At 39.3% G+C, this 19,701-nt stretch overlaps 2 protein-coding genes and 1 non-coding gene across 4 annotated transcripts; 1 reads left to right on the top strand and 2 right to left on the bottom strand.

Annotated features, from left to right (window-relative positions):
* Positions 1-9,658: 9,658 nt before the first annotated feature.
* On the bottom strand, positions 9,659-13,069 carry LOC104086513 (G-type lectin S-receptor-like serine/threonine-protein kinase At1g11300). 2 transcript variants are annotated; one of them, XM_018767457.3, is made up of 7 exons: positions 11,561-13,069; positions 11,329-11,436; positions 11,039-11,235; positions 10,753-10,963; positions 10,402-10,645; positions 10,170-10,257; positions 9,659-10,073 (listed from the first exon to the last, which is right to left on the bottom strand). In XM_018767457.3, exons 1-7 carry the CDS (start codon positions 12,840-12,842, stop codon positions 9,774-9,776), a joined length of 2,430 nt encoding a protein of 809 aa, XP_018622973.2. In that variant the 5' UTR covers positions 12,843-13,069; the 3' UTR covers positions 9,659-9,773. The 2 variants fall into 2 exon arrangements, with proteins under 2 accessions (XP_018622973.2, XP_018622972.2); XM_018767456.3 differs by having other exon boundaries at positions 10,170-10,320; positions 11,561-13,064.
* A 2,204-nt stretch (positions 13,070-15,273) lies between these two features.
* Positions 15,274-17,827, top strand: LOC138905132 (uncharacterized). Its single transcript, XM_070193636.1, has 3 exons — positions 15,274-15,582; positions 16,387-17,007; positions 17,285-17,827. Exons 1-3 carry the CDS (start codon positions 15,274-15,276, stop codon positions 17,825-17,827), a joined length of 1,473 nt encoding a protein of 490 aa, XP_070049737.1.
* Positions 15,724-15,830, bottom strand: LOC117274252 (small nucleolar RNA R71). Its single transcript, XR_004504353.1, has one exon. It is a non-coding gene; the product is annotated as a small nucleolar RNA R71 (small nucleolar RNA).
* Positions 17,828-19,701: the final 1,874 nt, after the last annotated feature.

Raw genomic sequence — 19,701 nt, 5'->3', positions numbered from 1 at the left:
AAGGTACCGTGAGTCTTCACTTTCCAACCAAATTTCTGTGAAAGAAATTTTCAAGATCTTTTGTCCATGGGAGCAGCAGTTAACATCTTTTCTACCCAAGCACGGAAGTTAGGAATTTCTTTGAAAACATCCTTGGTTGCCGAAAAAGTAAAAACACGTTTATGAAGAGGAATTCAAGATATCAATGGGTAAAAAAACAACACTTACGTGTAAAGTTTTTTTTTCTTCTTCTGGAAAAGACATGTTTTCTTCACCCACTAATCCACTGGTGGGGCCAACAACAAATCTGGCGTACCAGCCACGGTCACGGTCATCCTCAAGGCTGACTAAAACCTGTTTACTCCTAGCCACGAGAGAAAAGACACCTTCACGAAATAACTTGGGAGAGTAAAGATGAAGTAAATGACAGAAGATGAAAGGAGCGGAAACCAAATCCGACAAATAATGAAGGCATGCCACTACCCTCCACACAATGGGACCGATTTGGAAAAGGCAAACATTAAAATAGCGACAAAACTCAATGATCACTGGGTCAATGGGAGGTTTAAACCCTAAAGTGAAAGGGTAAGTATAAACGAAAGAGAAGCCAATATGGTAAGAAGTGGTTCTTTGGTTGGCACCATGAATTAAAACAGAAAAATCTGGTTTCCAATGACATACACGTCGAACTAAAGAGAGAAGATTAAGAGTGATCATACTTGGGTAGTGTTCAGCAGGGTTAAGGGAGGCTATAGAGAAACTTGATTCTCCATGGTTTCACGATCTGGTACAAAGGAAAACTCTTGAGGAACAATCTCAGAAACTGTAGGCTGATCCCCAACCCTAGATGAAGATGTAGGGGTTAAAGGGGCTCTAGGACTAGAAGAAAATGGTTTGACGGAACTACTTTGGGAAGTAGAACTGCGAGTAGATAACGAACCAAGATACTGAGTTTGCCACCCCTCCTACTTCTAGTAGGGGCGGTATAAGGAGCAAGTTCGTCGACGATAATGACTTTGCGAGGGTCTGGTGATGAAGAAGACATGTTTAACGAAGAAAATATAGAGGAAAGATAGAAGAATACGAAGGAAGGTTAAGGAGATGAATATACCAAAGAAGGAAAAAAGATTTCAAAAAATCAATTGAGATGAAGTATATAATGAGAGGCAACCGTCATTAAGGTTGATCATTATGAAGCGCCATAATAGAACTGTCACTTCTTGACTGATGCAGCTGCAGAAAAACCCTAAAAGGCCCTTGAGAAATCGTAGAACCAATCAAGTAAAGCCACATGGCACGGGCATTAAATGGATGTGACATACGTTGCATCGATTCTGAAAAGGGCATAATGATACTCGAGAAATGGCGGCAAAGAATTCCCGCCATAAATACTTACCACTTCCCGAATACTCAAGTGAGAATATTCAGAAAGTGGGAGACTATCTGTATAAGTGAAAAAAAGGCATGACACGTGGACTATTATCAGTGTGACAGGGCATGGTACGTGGACCATAAATATAGCGACAACTGGCATTCTTAATTAGACAAGGTAAAGAATACGAAAAAGGCACGGGAGGAACACCCTCAGGGTTACACTGAGAAAAGAGCTGGACCTGACAGCTGTAGAAGGAGAAACATGAGCGAAATGAATAAAGGTCGTTAAGAAGAGAAGATGCACGAACCTGTCATAAATAAGGTAGAGAAATCGATACGGTTACAGAAAATCTTTAGCCATAAATACTTCCGTTACAATTATATATGGTAATGCGTAATCAAGGCAATTAATGCCACTAGTGAGCCCGAATTAAGTAAGGAAATAGTTATAATTGTATACTCCTATATAAGGATTGAAGCCTCATTTGTAAGATCATCGAATAATTATTAAAATTCATGCAATCATTCTTTACTTTATTCTCAAAGTTCTAAACCGCAATTTTGGGAGTGATTACTAATCTGTTTCATATTTTCTTTGTCAATTATTTCTATTACTTGATTTATTCTTCAAATTATTGAGAAAGTGAAGTAAATCTTGGTTATCAGTGACCCGATTTCTTCTTGATATTGACTTTGACCGAGAAATTTATTTTTGGATTAAATAAATTGGTTCAGTTACCGTGAATCTGATAATCTGTTCACTTTCCAAACTTCATTTTTAACGACCATGTATGTCAACCGTTAACGAGAACAACCAGCTGAACCAATAAGGTGGAACTCCACCACACCACACACCTACGGGATCTCCTCAGCAATCCCGTGAGAGTTCACCTGAAAGGTCTACTTCGCGCACTGATGATCAACAAGGAGACGATCAAACCGTGGAGCAGGATGCTCTAAAGCAATTGATTACAGTACACATGAACAATGCACTACAGTATTTTGTTAGAGGATTACCCAATGCAGCGTAAATTCCTACACCAGTTAATACAATAACTTTGAAGAACTCGCGTTCAGGGCTTGATAACTCTGGAAGTGGAGAAATTCCCAATGAATCTCGCGATAGAGGGTCAGGTACACTAGATAATTTAGTTTACAAAGTTTAGTGTTAAATTTACAGAAATAATTGAAGGAGCAAAACGATTGTGTAGAGAAAATATCTGGCGTGCCTCCCCTAATCAAAGGTGTGGATATTGACAAGTATTCACAGCAACCCTGGAAGCCAAGTGTAACACCTTTACCAATTCTCAAAAAAGTTTAAAATGCCTGATATTCCCAAATATGATGGAACAATTAACCTTTGGGATCACGTAACCATGTTTAGTACCGGCGTGAAAGGCAATGATTTAACCAAATCAGGAGATCGAATCGGTTTTGGTTAAAAAGTTTGGTGAAACACTCACAAAAAGAGCGTTGAAATGGTATTCTCCTTTACCTGAAATTCCATTGATTATTTTTCTCATTCATTAATAAAAGCTCATTCGGGGGCTCAAAAAGTTGAAAAAAGGATGGAAGACATTTTCAAGGTTAAACAAGGGAGTATAGAATTGCTTAGGGAATTCGTAGATAGATTCCAGCGAGAGAGGATGATGTTGCCTCGAGTACCTGATAATTGGGCGGCTATGGAATTCGCGAGCAACTTGAACGCGAAAAGTTCAAAAGCCACGAGATGGTTGAAATAAAGTTTGCGAGAATTTCCATCAACAACTTGGAATGATGTGTACAATAGATACAGTACGAAGCTGCGGATAGAAGAAGATATGGTCGCACAACTACGGGCTGAAGAAAGACCAGGTTCGAGACGCTTAAAATTAGAAAGGAGGTTCGGTAAAAATATGTACTAGTCGTACATGGGACCCGCGGGGTGAGACTCTCAATCTAAACGGGAAAATGCACGATTTGATTCAAGATTAACACAAAAAGATACGAGTTCTTCATCCAGGTTAAAAAAGGAGCAGGTTTAGGTATTGTTTTGATTCCATCATGAGGAGAAGTCATAAGACATGCAATAAAATATTATCAAATTACTAAACAATGACGCAGAGTATGAAGCTGTGATTGCAGGCTTGGAACTGGAACGAGAACTTGGTATCGAACAAATTATGATCAAAAGTGACTCGCAGCTAGTGGTCAATCAAATGCAGGGGACTTACGTGGCAAGAGAGACGCGAATGCGGCATTACGCGTAGGCGAATCTCGCTTCTGTCGCAGATGCGACAAATGCAAAAAATGTCATGGTGGTACATTTGTTTCATTCAGCACTCGATCAAATAAAAAATGAGGTAAATTTTAATAATTTAACTTGGGATTGGAGAAACGAATTTGTGAACTTTTTGCAGTATGGTATCTTGCCCGAGGATAAGAAGAAATCTCAAATGTTACGGTTGAAAGATGCCCAGTATTGCTTAATTTGTGAAATTTTATATTGCAAAATGTTTGGTGGACCTTTAGCACGGTTCCTTAGACCATCGCAAACAGAGTATGTAATGAGAGAAATTCATGAGGGGCATTGTGGCATTCACGCCGGGGGAAGATCGTTGGTGAAGACATTAATATGGGCAGGATATTATTGGCCAAAAATGGAAGAAGAAGCAGAAAACTTCATAGCCAAGTGTGATAAATATCAACGATAAGCCAATGACATGCATCGACCAGAGGAACTCTTACATTCAGTTATATCATTGTGGCCCTTCATGAAATGGGGTATGGATATTGTAGGGCCTTTGCCTCAAGCCAAAAGAAAGGTACGATTTCTGTTAATTTTAAAGGATTAATTCTCAAAATGGGTAGAAGCAGGTGCCTTTAAACAGGTGTAAGAAAAGGAAGTCATAGATTTCATTTGGAGAAATATTATGTGTCGATTTGGAGTTCCAAAAGAGATCGTCTATGATAATGGCCCATAATTTATAGGCGCGAAAGTCACCGAATCCTTTTAAAGTTGGCAGATTAAACGAATTATCTCTGCACCTTATCATCCAACGGCCAATGGGCAAGCTGAATCGACAAATAAGATTATCATCAATAATTTAAAAAAGCGATTAGAAGAATCAAAAGGCAAATGGCCAGAAGTACTCTCAGGAGTGTTATGGGCTTACCGAACAACGATAAACCAGTACGGGCGAGGCTCCGTTTTCACTTACATACGGAACATAAGCTTTGATTCCGATGGAAATAGGTGAACCAAGCATGAGGTTCACACATACCACTGAAGAAATGAGGAAGCGTTACGAGTAAATTTAGATTTGACAGAAAAAAGGAGAGAAGTAGAATTAATTCGAATGGCGGCTCAAAAGCAGACGATTGAACGATATTATAACATGAAAGCCAATTTGAGGTACTTCAAGATTGGGGACTTCATCCTCAAAAAGGTATTCCGGTCAACAAAAGCGGCAAACACAGGAAATTTGAGTCCAAATTGGGAAGGCCCATATAGGGTTAGAGGCATTGCTGGAAAATGAGCGTATGAGTTGGAAACCATGAACGGCAAGGTGCTACCATAAAATTGGAATGCAGTCCATTTGAAGAAGTATTACTTCTAAACGAGGATAATACCCATGGTCAGGTATCATGCAAGTTCGTTTTTTTTTAAATTTTACTAACCATTTTAGATAATAGGCAAAAAGCTGGTCCATACCAAATAATGATATTAGACCCGAAAGACACGCGGAATACTGAATAATTCCCCGTATAGGTTATAACTTTTCTGATGGGGAAAAGGGTTATGTAATCATCATATAAAAAATTACCTCTAAGTCTCGTTTGTATTTTCTTTTCAGGAAAAGGACCAAAAGAAAGGAGTTGATCCAGTGTTCGAGATTTCATACTTCAATTCTCCAACACTGGGGGGACTATTCATATAGAAGGTTACACAAGGAAAGAAGATGTATTCCAAGGGCATAGTTCAGCCTAAATCAAAACCTTGGAGAAACCCTTGAAGACTTTCTCAAAAACATTTCAAAGGCGTTCAAGCTCGCAAATACAAGATATTCCTACGAGCTTTTAGGTTAATGCCATAAATTTAGTCGCAGAAAGACATACTTGAATTTGTAAACCTGCTACAATGAAATCAGTTATGAAAATGTTGTACGAACAGTTATGAAAACATTGTACAAACTTACTTATTTGAGAGTTCAAAAAATAAAACTTCCTCAAATTACTTTTTATTTCATATCTACTTCATGTTTTATATATTTAAACCAATATGAAGATGAGACGTCATCTTCATCAGTGTCGTTAACATAAAATGGCCTTCTTTTATGAAAATTCGTGCATATTGATGTCACAGTCTATTAAAGCATTTTAAGTACGAGAATAAAGCTCAAAAATTAAAGAGCAAAAAGCATAATATACGATGAGATCAATAAAGATATTTATATCATTACCCCCCAAAAAATGACAGGGCGATAAAACCTTCCAAAAGTTGTCCAAAACACACAAGGTAATTCCAACCAAAAACCAACAAACAAACACTTTCAACAAAAGTCAGGAAAGGGGAGAGCTAAGGATCATCATCAACGAGAGAAGAAGGATTGACTTGAGGAGAAAAGGGTTGAACATCGACTTCACTAGGAGCAAGTCCATCTCCATCACCCTTAGAACCTTCGTCTTCAGGTATGGAAAAAATTTGATACTGCTGAGTCTGTTCAATTGTTTCTTTGGATTTAGAAATTTCAGCATTAAGGTCAAAACCTTCTTGGTTGGATTCAGTTAAAGTGTCGAGGCGAGTATTCAAGAAAGCCCAGCTAACATCCAGTGATGACTTATCTCCAAGGGCTTCATAATCATTCTTCCACTGCTCGACCTCAGCTTTCGATTCTATTTTTTTTCCCTCTGAGGCTTCATAAGTTGTCTTCAAAGGAGCGAGAGAGATTTTAAGGAACTGAACTTTATTTGTAGAGGCGCGTAAGTATTCTTGAGCTTGGGTAAGCATCTGAACCAGTTCACCCGCGTAAATTTCTTTTTCATTAAGGAGCTCTTTCAAACTCCTTAACTCTTCAGTAGCCTTGGAATGTTGTTCAGCAAAGGAGAATTTCAATCTATCCTTATCTTTCTCAACTTGACTGGAAGAAGCTTTTAAAACCACTAACTCAGCGGAGACGATCCTCAGTTGTTGTTTCAAAGCTCCTTTTTTCTCTGTAAGAACGTCATTTTCCAACTGAAGACCTTCAAATTGTTCTCTACAGCTATCAGACTCGGTGTGCAACTCAATTAATTGATGGTCAATCCAAGAGATCATTTCATAATATCAGTGCCTATCAAATTAATCTACAAAAAGGCAAAAGTAGAGGAGTTACAGATGAGGAAAAAGAAAGAAATATAAGTAAAGTTATACCTTGAGAGATGAATAAACGATGTCATTCATTAAGGTCAAAGAACCATGACCCTCCAACTTCTTCTTTTCTACTAGTCCTAACAACGTCTTCAACCACACATCAGCTTGGCCAGATTTTATCAACAAATTACCACCCTCGGGGACTTCAATTACAACTTTTTTCATGTTCCGCCTGCTGCTAGAAGGCTCAGCTTCTACATGAGGAGCAGCAGGGAGAGCAACCATTGGGACAACGCTAGGTAAAGACATATGGGGCTAATAGTGGATAAAACTGGAAGGGAAGCAAGTGGCGGTTCTTTAGAAGCATGCCCGAAGCCTTCCTCACCGAGGAAGCCTTGGGCGAATAACCTTTTAATAGGACTAGAGGGGGATTGACTAAATTACCAACATCTTCATCAGAAATTTCTAAAGGAACACTCTCTAGTTCATCAACGAGTCTGAAGGGAATTGAACCTGATGGGAGATCTTGGGAGACAAGGGTTATATAATCTAAAACCACGCGTCTTCTGACACGCGGTTTTCTCACCAAGGAACCTTCCTCAGTATCCTCATCATCATCAGACCCACGAGCTTCGGTAGTTTTTCTTTTGGAAGAAGAAGCACTTAAAATCCGTTCTTGAGCAGAGCTTACAAAAAGCCTGGTTGTGGGAACCGATGCAGGGCTAATGTTGCGAATGTCAAACCCTAATAAAAGGGGGGGGGGGAAATAAGTTATATATGAACAATTAAAGAGGAAAGGAAATCACGAGAATAAAAAGGTACCGTGAGTATTTACTTTCCAACCAAATTTCTGTGAAAGAAATTTTCAAGATCTTTTGTCCTTGGGAGCAGCAGTTAACATCTTTTCTACCCAAGCACGGAAGTCAGGAATTTCTTTGAAAACATCTATGGTTGCCGAAGAAGTAAAAACACGTTTATGAAGAGGAATTCAAGATATCAATGGGAAAAAAAACAACACTTACGTGCAAAGTTATTTATTTCTTCTTCTGGAAAAGACATGTTTTCTTCACCCACTAATCCACTGGTGGGGCCAACAACAAATCTGGCGTACCAGCCACGGTCACGGTCATCCTCAAGGCTTACTAAAACCCGTTTACTCCTAGCCACGAGAGAAAAGACACCTTCACGAAATAACTTGGGAGAGTAAAGATGAAGTAAATGACAGAAGATGAAAGGAGCGGAAACCAAATCCGACAAATAATAAAGGCATGCCACTACCCTCCACACAATGGGACCGATTTGAAAAAGGCAAACATTAAAATAGCGACAAAACTCAATGATCACTGGGTCAATGGGAGGTTTAAACCCTAAAGTAAAAGGGTAAGTATAAACGAAAGAGAAGCCAATATGGTAAGAAGTGGTTCTTTGGTTAGCACCATGAATTAAAACAGGAAAATCTGGTTTCCAATGACATACACGTCGAACTAAAGAGAGAAGACTAGGAGTGATCAGACTTGGGTAGTGTTCAGCAGGGTTAATGGAGGCTATAGAGAAACTTGATTCTCTATGGTTTCACGATCTGGTACAAAGGAAAACTCTTGAGGAACAATCTCAGAAACTGTAGGCTCACACATGGGTTCATTCTGATCCCCAGCCCTAGAAGAAGATGTAGGGGTTAAAGGGGCTCTAGGTCTAGAAGAAAATGGTTTGACGGAACTACTTTGGGAAGTATAACTGCGAGTAGATAACGAACCAAGATACTGAGTTTGCCACCCCTCCTACTTCTAGTAGGGGCGGTATAAGGAGCAAGTTCGTCGACGATAATGACTTTGCGAGGGTCTGGTGATGAAGAAGACATGTTTAACGAAGAAAATATAGAGGAAAGATAGAAGAATACGAAGGAAGGTTAAGGAGATGAATATACCAAAGAAGGAAAAAAGATTTCAAAAAATCAATTGAGATGAAGTATATGATGAGAGGCAACCGTCATTAAGGTTGATCATTATGAAGCGCCATAATAGAACTGTCACTTCTTGACTGATGCAGCTGCAGAAAAACCCTAAAAGGCCCTGAGAAACCGTAGAACCAATCAAGTAAAGCCACATGGCACGGGCATTAAATGGATGTGACATACGTTGCATCGATTCTGAAAAGGGCATAATGATACTTGAGAAATGGCGGCAAAGAATTCCCGCCATAAATACTTACCACTTCCCGAATACTCAAGTGAGAATATTCAGAAAGTGGGAGACTATCTGTATAAGTGAAAAAAAGGCATGACACGTGGACTATTATCAGTGTGACAGGGCATGGTACGTGGACCATAAATATAGCGACAAGTGGCATTCTTAATTAGACAAGGTAAAGAATACGAAAAAGGTACGGGAGGAACACCCTCAGGGTTACACTGAGAAAAGAGCTGGACCTGACAGCTGTAGAAGGAGAAACATGAGCGAAATGAATAAAGGTCGTTAAGAAGGGAAGATGCACGAACCTGTCATAAATAAGGTAGAGAAATCGATACGGTTACAGAAAATCTTTAGCCATAAATACTTCCGTTACAATTATATATGGTAACGGCTAATCAAGGCAATTAATGCCACTAGTGAGGCCGAATTAAGTAAGGAAATGGTTATAATTGTATACTCCTATATAAGGACTGAAGCCTCATTTGTAAGATCATCGAATAATTATTAAAATTCATGCAATCATTCTTTACTTTATTCTCAAAGTTCTAAACCGCAATTTTGGGAGTGATTACCAATATGTTTCATATTTTCTTTGTCAATTATTTCTATTACTTGATTTATTCTTCAAATTATTGAGAAAGTGAAGTAAATCTTGGTTATCAGTGACCCGATTTCTTCTTGATATTGACTTTGACCGAGAAATCTATTTTTGGGTAAACAATATTCAGATAAGGAATAACCTTCCCTAGCAAGGCTAACTTGTTAACATGTCAGAAATTCTCACTGGAAAAAGTTTTCTTATGGATTCTTAATATAACTGAGAAAACTTTGAGTAAAGCCATTACTTTAAATATCACATACAAGAATCATTACTGGAAACCATAAAAAATATAAGATGTCTATCGTCCTTCCATAGTGGTAATGCTAACGGTGTTGACAGAGCCTTGAGTTCTACAGGAATCTTTCTTGGAACAGCTTGGTCCTGTCGTAAATGCAGGTTGTTTAGGACTTGGTAAATCAGCAATTTCCCTGGTGAGCATACACAAAACTGTGGAGACATTTGGTCTGTCTTCTGCATATTCTTGTACGCACAATAGTCCAACATGTACACATCTTAGAATTTCCTTCTCGAGCTGCAGGTCAATTATCTTGAGGTCAACCAATTCGACTATCTTGTTTTCGTTCCAAAGCTTCCATGCCTAAAGAGCAAGTGCAATGACAAGACAAAGGAAATTTGAATTATGAAAAGTTGTCTTTTCATTAAAACTAGGACCTTAATTTTCATATGAACTTACATATGCTAGAAGGCTTAATGCACAATCATCTTGGTGAAAGCTAGTGTTCCTCCTTCCACTTGTAATTTCCAATAATAAAACTCCGAAACTGTAAACATCTGATTTTTCTGAGAATCTTCCTCCCATTGCATATTCAGGTGCCATATAGCCACTATATCACATTATGAATTTGAATGGTTTCTTTTCTTTTCATTTTAACCATGAAAATATAAAGTGAGATTCACAAACTTACTAGGTTCCAACAACCCTACTTGTATTGGCCTGATCTTGGTTGCCTGCAAAAATCCTTGCCATCCCAAAATCTGAAATTTTGGGGTTCAGGTATTCATCCAACAAAATGTTGCTTGCCTTCAAATCCCTGTGGATAATCCTTAGTCTTGAATCCCTATGAAGGTAAAGGAGGCCTCGACCAATTCCCTCAATGATGATTGCACGTTTACTCCAACCAAGGAAGTCTTCTGCTTCAAGGTGTGAACCTGTAAGTATATATATTGAAAAACATACAAGTGAAAATATTTCAAACAACTTCCTTTTTAGCTAGACAGTATGAAATATAAAAGAAAAGTAATGGTAATCAACTAACCAAAGATATAGGCATCCAAGCTTCTTTTTGGCATGAACTCATAAACCAGCATTTTCTCCCCTCTTTCTATGCAGCAGCCAAGGAGCCTAACAAGATTACGATGTTGAAGTTTGGAAATCACCACAACCTCATTCATAAACTCCTCTAGCCCCTGACAAGAAGACTGTGAAAGCCTTTTCACAGCAATTTCTTGTCCCTTTGGCAATTTTCCCTGTAGTTATATCATATTCCGTCAATTTCTATTCTGGAAAAGGATAATAAATGACTCAATCACACAGAACATTACTTTGTAAACTGTACCAAAACCACCCTGCCCAAGCTTGTTAGAGAGGTGAAAGTTGTCGGTTGCATTTGCTAGCATGTCAAAGTTGTATAACGGCAGCTCTTCAAATTTAGCTTGGTTGATGTTATCTCTAACCAAGCTTAGCTTGTAATAGGTTAGTAATGATTTGCTTGATAAGAGTTCACTCTTTCTCTTCCTTCCTGATTCAAAATGCACGTTTGAGAGATCAACTCAACTCATTTTCTTGATTACAGGTACTGTATATTTTCAAATGTTATAGATAAGCTTGTTACCTCTATGTTTAGCCAACAGTTTGCAGGAAATGCATCCCAAAATGGTAATGGTTATCGAGCCAATTGGGACTACGATCCCAATGGCTACTTTATGTTCCTTCTTTTGATCTGCATTTCCAAATATTTCCATTATTATACTCATATTCTGGCATGCAGAGCTCAACCAAACTTACGTTTTTGTTTTGAGACATTAAGCTAAAGAATGCAAACATAAGTGAAAAATAGGTATTACCTTGTTCAGTATATGCAAGTCGAAGGAATAAATCAGCCCCACCCTTGGGGAACTTCTGAATATCAAGTAAGACTCCTTCCCAATGCATGCATCCTATGCCTATGTAGTATGAATAAGCTATGCAGGAGAAATTCCTCAAGCAACCACTTCCACAATCTTCCTTATTCAAAGATACCCAAATAGCGGAATCCGGAATTTTCATTGACTGCAGCCTCAAAAACCAATCTTGCTTACCTTGCTCAATGTTAGAGTTGTTTCTTTCATTCTCTAATGCAGTCTTTCTGATGCATCCATTGGTCCAGTTTCCTTTTCCCCATTCCTCTTGACTTTTTGGTTTAAACCCTTGCAAACAAGTGCAAATTGGTGAACTATTAGGATCACAGCTTCCAAAAGGCCCACACTTTCCATAAAATTCACACTCATTTGCAGGACTTGCCCATGTTACTGTCCAGTCATTCTTCCTAGCATATAGTAGTTCTTTTTGCTGCAAAAATCCTGTTGAGTTCAAGACTAAGTAGACCATCCCATCACCTTGATCTGAATATGAATAGGAGAAGTAGGCACTACCCATGTTGTCATTTACTAGCTCAAATCCACTGAAATAGAAAGAAGTCATTTCTGGTACTCCAATGAAAATCTGTTTATTCCATGGACCGCTACGCCAATGTGGTAAGCCATTCTTCCATATGAAAATTTGGGGAATGGTTTCAGGTTGAATTCCAGCTGAGAAACTCCCATCAGAAGGATCTAAGGGACTTCTCCATGATTTCAACAGATTCGTCGTGTTAGTACTCTTATCGCTGCCAAGTTTCATGTACTGCAAGAAAGAATCTGAAAGATCACTAAAACTTTCCCATAGAGTTCTCCCACTGGAGCTGTCTTTCAAAACTAAGTTTCCAGTATCTGAGAGCTGGGCAGTAGTATTTCTCACAGCTGTTGAAATATTGGATGACCAAATACTCTTCTTCTGTGCATTCAAGATTACAAGATTTCCACCTTCTGATATAGTTATTCTTCCACTAGAATCTTGTAAAGGACTGTCTCTGTTGGCTACCCATACAACACTTGGTGATTGGGTATTAAACATAATACCAACATAACGATTCGTCGAATTCTCTGGACTAAAAAATCCCAATATGAATCTGTTATTATTGGAAACTAAAGTTTCTGAACCACCCAGAGATTGATTGATACTAATGGTGTCTGATAAAGCATTTGCTATATGAAAAAACAGAACAAGAACAGCGCGCCAAAGAAAAATCTTCTTACAACTTAGATTCATTGCTTATCAAGCTTTTCTTCTGCCAATAAGCACGAGAACTGGGGTTGTCATCTGAAATTGATTTTCCTATAGTTGCAGTATTTCATGATATTTTCACTTCTTTTTCTATTCCAGTTGCTCAACAGTACCCTTTTATTCTAAATTTGTCAACAACATATGTCTGAATCAAATGCCTTGATTGACCCGTCATATTGGATTTCCTACAGTTGGTGATTACTAAAATGTTTGATCATTACCTTAGGATGGCTAAGGAAACCACATCAACGTAAGGAAGTTTCCATGCTAATTAGAAATGTCAACAGTTGATATTTCCTTGTCAATCTTAAGCCGGACATGACCAAAAAGTAACGCTGTGAATTTGGGGTCAGCGCTGTATTTGAACGTGGTAGTTCAAATGTCAAATTAAATAATAGGCCAAATATATTAAACTTGTCTCAACTTTTCGTTTAGACATTTAAACTAAGCTTATGACGTATCGAACACTTAAAGAACACTTAAACAAGATTAAACTATACCAATTGAGCACATATTTTACAATTCTAGACAACCTATAGTGCGTGAAAGCCACTTACTCTGATGTGGTAAATACAACCGGTAATAAAAAGACACCTCAGCACAAAAAGTCAAAATATTTTAATAAAATAAAAATCAAAACCCACCAGGTTTCTGAACCACCGTCTTCCATAGGTGTTCTAAATAACTTCTTCATGCTATCTTGTATCGGAAAAATGAGGTAAGCTCATTGCTAATGTCATAACCCAGAACCAATTGGGAGCTTGTCGGATTTCTCATCTTTGAGCTCTCTGGCTCATAGCTTTGGCTGCATCAGTGATGTTTGGCTAGAATTTCATATTATAGTACATTATTTACCTTACATTTTGGGGTGCTTTAATGCTAAACTATATTTTATTTGCACGTAATGAAGTCTATTTTATGTGTAGGTACATTGGAGATGAAATTAGAGCAAAAGGAATATTTAACGTATAAAGCGTGCTCGAAAACAGTAGGAAAGAAGAAAGAAAGAATTGAGCAACGAAAAAATGAAGCAACAGGCGAAGCTCGCTATGAAGCTCGCATTAGAGCTGGCGAGCCGAGCCTCTGAGCTCGCGTGGGAGCAGGCGACACGAGGGGTAAGGCGAGGATGAGCGCACTGAATACCTCGCGAGGCACGGTCTGAGGCGAGCCTGATCCGGATTTTGAAGGCTTATTTCGTTTCCTTCTTTGATTAGGGCTTGGGCTATGTCGTTTAGGTCTTTTCCTATACATATAAATAGACATTAAACACCACTTTTGAAGGAGTTTTGCGACCGGTGGCAAGAATAGTTCGTGGAACACCCTTGGGGGATAGAATCATTGATTTCTACATTCCTTTATCTTTACTTTATAATTTATTTATGCAAAATACTTGAGATATTGTTACTGTGAGTATGAGTAGCTAAACTTCTAATCTAGGGTTTTGATGGAACCTATTGGAGGATGATTTTTCTGTTATGTTAATATAGATTTGCCGTAGTTTTTCTCTATTTGTTCAACTACGTTTATATTGTGGTTGGTTGAAGAGCTCTCAATCGACTGTGCCTAATTAGTGTGTATTACTCAGAAGAGAGTGCATATTTAGGTAGTTGTTGAACAACATCACTCCTAACGTATATGAGGGATCAATACAGAGGGTTTAAAGGTGGGATTAGGAATAACGAAACCTTGGTGCGATCCGAGTGAGCCGTAACTTAGTGCCAACTAGCGTAATTCGGAAGAATATGTCTAGTAAATTGTGGTAGTTACTCGGGAGAGAATTACGACACTTAGAGAGCTCATGATCGGTAGAGAAAACTTAGGCAAATTTATAGGAAACGTAGCGAAAAAGATTTCAACAATAGGGAAAATCAGAACCTTAGACCATTCCAATTCTTGTCTACAACCTGTTCGTAGTTAGTTATTAATTACTATATTTTCATTACGTGATATTTAGTTAGTAAATATCCAATTTGTTATTTAAATATTTCTGAATATTGATTGAGTGAATTTGTGCGAGTCTAGTAGTTATGCTTAATAGGTTAATTCCCTGTGGGATTCGACTCCAGGCTTGTTAACTAGAATATATTTGCAATGACCGCTTAGTCCTTTTTATAAGGCATAGTTGGGCGTGATCAAATTTTGGCATCGTTGCTGGGGACTTTAATGGTGTTATTAATTGCATCTAAAAGAAGTGCTAGAATTCTTAGTGTGGTCAAATTTCTTCATTTTAAACTAATTACATTGAAAGTCTAACGTTTGTAGTCTTGGGTGTTACGGGTGCATGCCTAGAAACTCCTCAAGAACTGGTGAATTTTTTGAAGCATTATCAGATCCTGAAAAAGTTTTCAAGGCACTGAATCGTGCAAACAAGAAGGGCAAATAACAACAGAACTCAATAGAACAAATCGAACCAGACATGGATGACAGAATAGTAAATCCAAACAACAGAAATAAAGCGAATGACCCGAACAATCAGGGTGTGGTGCCTCTTATGCCAGAAGCAACATTGTATGATTGGGAACAACCTACTGCCGAAAATCTGGCAACTGCAATTGCAGTCCCTCAGATACAAGCGGAATCATTTCAAATCACAAAAAACATGCTACATTTGTTGCAGAACAAGGGACTGTTCTCAGGGTCTTACATTGAAGATCCTCAGCATTATCTGAAAAATTTCCAGTCAATATATTTCATGCAAAGGCAACCTAATGTGACACCGGAAGCAGTAAAACTGTTATTGTTTCCATTCTCGGTGACGGGAGAGGCTCAGACTTGGCTTAATTCACTCCCCATAAACTCCATCACTACTTGGGAGGAATTAGTCAAGCAATTTCTGAACAAGTTCTACCCACCCAATAAGACTGCCAAACAAATTGATGAGATATTGAGCTTCAGGCAGAGACCAACAGAAACACTACAAGAAACGTGGGAGAGGTTCAAGGGTATGCTGGTTAAGTATCCACATCATGGCATTCCAGATCAGATGTTGGGGCAGAGGTTCTATATGGGATTGGCAGATAGCTTAAAGTCCAATGTTGATGCTTCAGCAGGTGGAGCATTTTTGAGCAAATCATTTAGAGAATGCAAGATCCTACTTGATAAAATGGCTCAAAACTCAGGATGGATGACAAGAGACTCTACGATCACTCATGTCGTTCACTCTATGGCTTTAGACCCAAACAACTCCATAGCCGAAATATGGCCACTCTGATGATGCAAATGAGTATCCTCACCAAAAAGATTGATGAATCAGGCCAGAAGCAGCGGGTACACATAGTTGACGCGATTAATGGGGGCTTATGTACACCATGCATTAACCAACCATATGTATGCTCTTGGAGTGCGAAAAGTGACAACCAGCACTATCAGGAAGATATGAACTATGTGGCCAACTATGGAGGACAGAGGCAAGGTGGTCAGAATTGGGGGCAATAGAATCAGCAATATAGACCAGCACAACAGCAGTACAAGCAACAATCCTGGAGCTATGCGACCACATGGTCAAATTGTGTCGTACCAAAGGCAATAGGGATACAACCAGCAAAATCAGCAGCTAGCTTATCAACAGCCTCAACAACAGCAAATAGCGAGACAAGATGATGGGTTGTCTAAAATTAAAGAAATGCTGCAACAACTGATTAGGTCCAATGGAAAAATGCAAGAGAGAGTGGACACACACGAATCAGCGATAAAAGGCATTGAGATTCAATTAGGACATATATCAATGGCTCTGAATAATTGCTCCCAAGGGACGTTACCTGCAGACACACAAGTCAATCCAAAAGAGCAGGTCCCGAAACAACTTATGGCAGTGAGTCTAAGAAATGGTAGAGACCTAGATCTAGAGAAAGAAATTGCTCGTGAAGGCCGACCAACTGAAACACTTGTGCCAGTACCCATTGAGGTAGATGATTCAACAAGGTTAACTGAGGTGCCGATACAACATGCACAAGAGAGCACAAGCAAAGAAAAAGAGGTTGCGAAGGAGACTGAGGTAGTACAAGAAACGACAGAAGAAGCAGTGCCTGAGCAGGATAAAACTCAAATCACAGGAAGGAAGCGACCTCCAGCACCATTCCCACAGAGATTGTCCAAATATCAGAAAGATGAGCAGTATAAGAAATTCATGGAGATGTTGAAACAAATCCAGGTGAACATTCCACTGATTGACGCCTTGAGAGAGATGCCTAGGTATGCCAAAATGATGAAGGATTCGATGTCTCACAAGTTCGACTTTCAAGACTTGGCCACTGTTACACTAACCCGGACTTGTAGTGTTGTCGTGATGAGACCCATAGCTAAGAAGTTGTCAGCCCCAGGGAGTTTCACAATTCCATGCACAATAGGCAGTTATGCTTTTGCTAAAGCATTATGTGTTTTGGGGGCAAGCATAAACTTGATGCCCTTGGCTATCTACAAAAGGTTAGGCATTGGAAGAGCAAGACCCACATCCATGTTACTACAAGTTAGCCGACCGGATAGTGAAGAGGCCATCGGGTATCCTTGATGATGTAATAGTGCAGGCTGGAAAGTTTGTGTTTCCAGCAGATTTTGTCATTCTGGACTGCCGGGTTGACGAGGAGATCCCCATAATTTTGGGAAGACCATTTTTGGCCACTAGGAGATCTCTAATTGATTGTGAAACTAGAGAGCTAAAAATGAGACTTAACGATGAAGAGATAACATTCAATGTGCAGAAGTCTATGCGGCGACCAAGTGAATTCGCTAACTGCTCTCTAATAGAAGCTGTGGATGTAATTTTGGAGGAGGAAGATGAGACTTTGAACGCTACAGACCCTCTAGCAGCCTGTCTCATGAACTTAGAAGAAGTAGATGGAGAGGACTTGGTGGAGTGGGTGCTGGCTCTTGAAGGCCAATGGTTCTGGAAAAGAGAGCTCGAATTTGAGACTTTGCACTTAGAAGAAAGAAAGACTCCTCCAGCTAAGCCATCGATCGAAGAGCCACCATAGTTGGAACTGAAACTGCTACCACCTCATCTCAGGTATGCTTTCTTAGGACCTAACTCAACTTTACCTGTTATTATCTCATCTGGTTTGTTAGATGTGCAGGAAGAACAACTTTTGCAGGTATTAATATAGTGCAAAACTGCAATTGGTTAGACCATTACAGACATTAAGGGTATCAGCCCAGCCTTCTATATGCATAAGATTTTAGTGGAAGACAACCACAAACCTTCCAGCGAACATCAAAGAAGGCTGAACCCCAACATGAAAGAAGTCGTGAAAAAGGAGGTGATAAAGTGGTTAGATGCGGGAATCATTTTCCCCATCTCTGACATCAATTGGATTAGCCCAGTTCAGTGTGTGCCAAAGAAAGGTGGAATGATTGTTGTGCAAAACGAGAACAACGAGCTGGTCTTAACAAGAACAGTCACGGGATGATGAATTTGTATGGACTACAGAAGATTGAACAAGGCCACCCGAAAAAGGCCATTTTCCCTTGCCGTTCATTGACCAGATGCTAGATAGATTAGTTGGGAGGTTCTACTTCTGCTTTCTGGATGGATACCCGTGGTATAATCATATCTCTATTGCCCTGGAAGATAGAGAGAAAACATCATTCACCTGTCTATGTGGCATCTACGCTTTCCAGAGAATACGGTTCGGTCTATGTAATGCACCCACCACATTTCAAAGGTGCATGATGGCCATCTTCACAGATATGGTAGAAGAAATAATGGAAGTCTTCATGGATGATTTCTCAGTGGTGGGAGACTCATTCGATGACTTCCTTAAGAATCTAAAAAGAGTGCTGAAACGATATATGGAGACTAATCTAGTGCTTAATTGGGAAAAGTGTCATTTCATGGTACAAGAAGGTATAGTCTTGGGGAACCTAGTGTCAAGTAAAGGCATTGAGGTGGATCGTGCAAAGGTTGATGTGATAGAAAAGTTACAACCACCCACTTCCATCAAAGAAATAAGAAGTTCCCTTGGCCACGCCGATTTCTACAGACGGTTTATAAAAGATTTCTCCAAAATTGCTAACCCCTGATGTAAACTGCTTGAAAAAGATCACCCTTTTGTATTTTCTGATGACTGCAGGGTAGCGTTTGAGGAGTTGAAGAAGAAATCGGTGACTGCACCAATCATAGTGGCCACCGACTGGGGGGCAACCTTTCGAACTGATGTGCGATGCAAGAGACTATATTGTGGGAGCCGTTCTTGGGCAATGAAAATATAAAGTAATGCATCTGATATACTACAAAAGTAGAACTTTGAGCGGCGCCCAACTGAATTACACAGTGACAAAGAAAGAGATGCTAGTTGTGGTGTTTGCATTTGATAAATTCAGGTCATACCTGATAGGCTCAAAGGTAATTGTTTACACTGATCATGCTGCCCTTAGGTACCTAATTGAGAAAAAGGAGTCAAAGCCGCGCCTAATTCGATGGGTGCTACCGTTACAGGAGTTCGATTTGGAAATCCGGTACCGAAAGGGAACAGAAAACCAAGTTGCTGGTCATTTGTCCAGGCTTGAAGGAGCGGAAAAGAAGGTTGAGGTGGAGGAGATCATGAAGACTTTCCCAGATGAACAACTCTTAGCAACGAGCCTCGAGGCTACACCATGGTATGCATATATTGCAAATTACCTGGCAAGCGGTATTGTTCTCTATGACTTGTCTTCTATGCAAAAGAAAAGTTTTTTCGTGATTGTCGCATGTATTTCTGGGATGAACCATATTTGTTCCGGATTTATCTTGATAACATGATCCGGTGATGCAATCCCGAGATAGATCAATCTTCTATTTTGCAGGCATGTCATGCTTCACCGTATGAAGGACATTTTGGAGGTGTAAGGACAACGGCTAAAGTGTTGGAGT

The sequence above is a fragment of the Nicotiana tomentosiformis genome, chromosome 2, assembly GCF_000390325.3.
Source record: "Nicotiana tomentosiformis chromosome 2, ASM39032v3, whole genome shotgun sequence".
NCBI lineage: Eukaryota > Viridiplantae > Streptophyta > Magnoliopsida > Solanales > Solanaceae > Nicotiana > Nicotiana tomentosiformis.
This window is presented reverse-complemented; position numbering and strand designations above follow the sequence as displayed.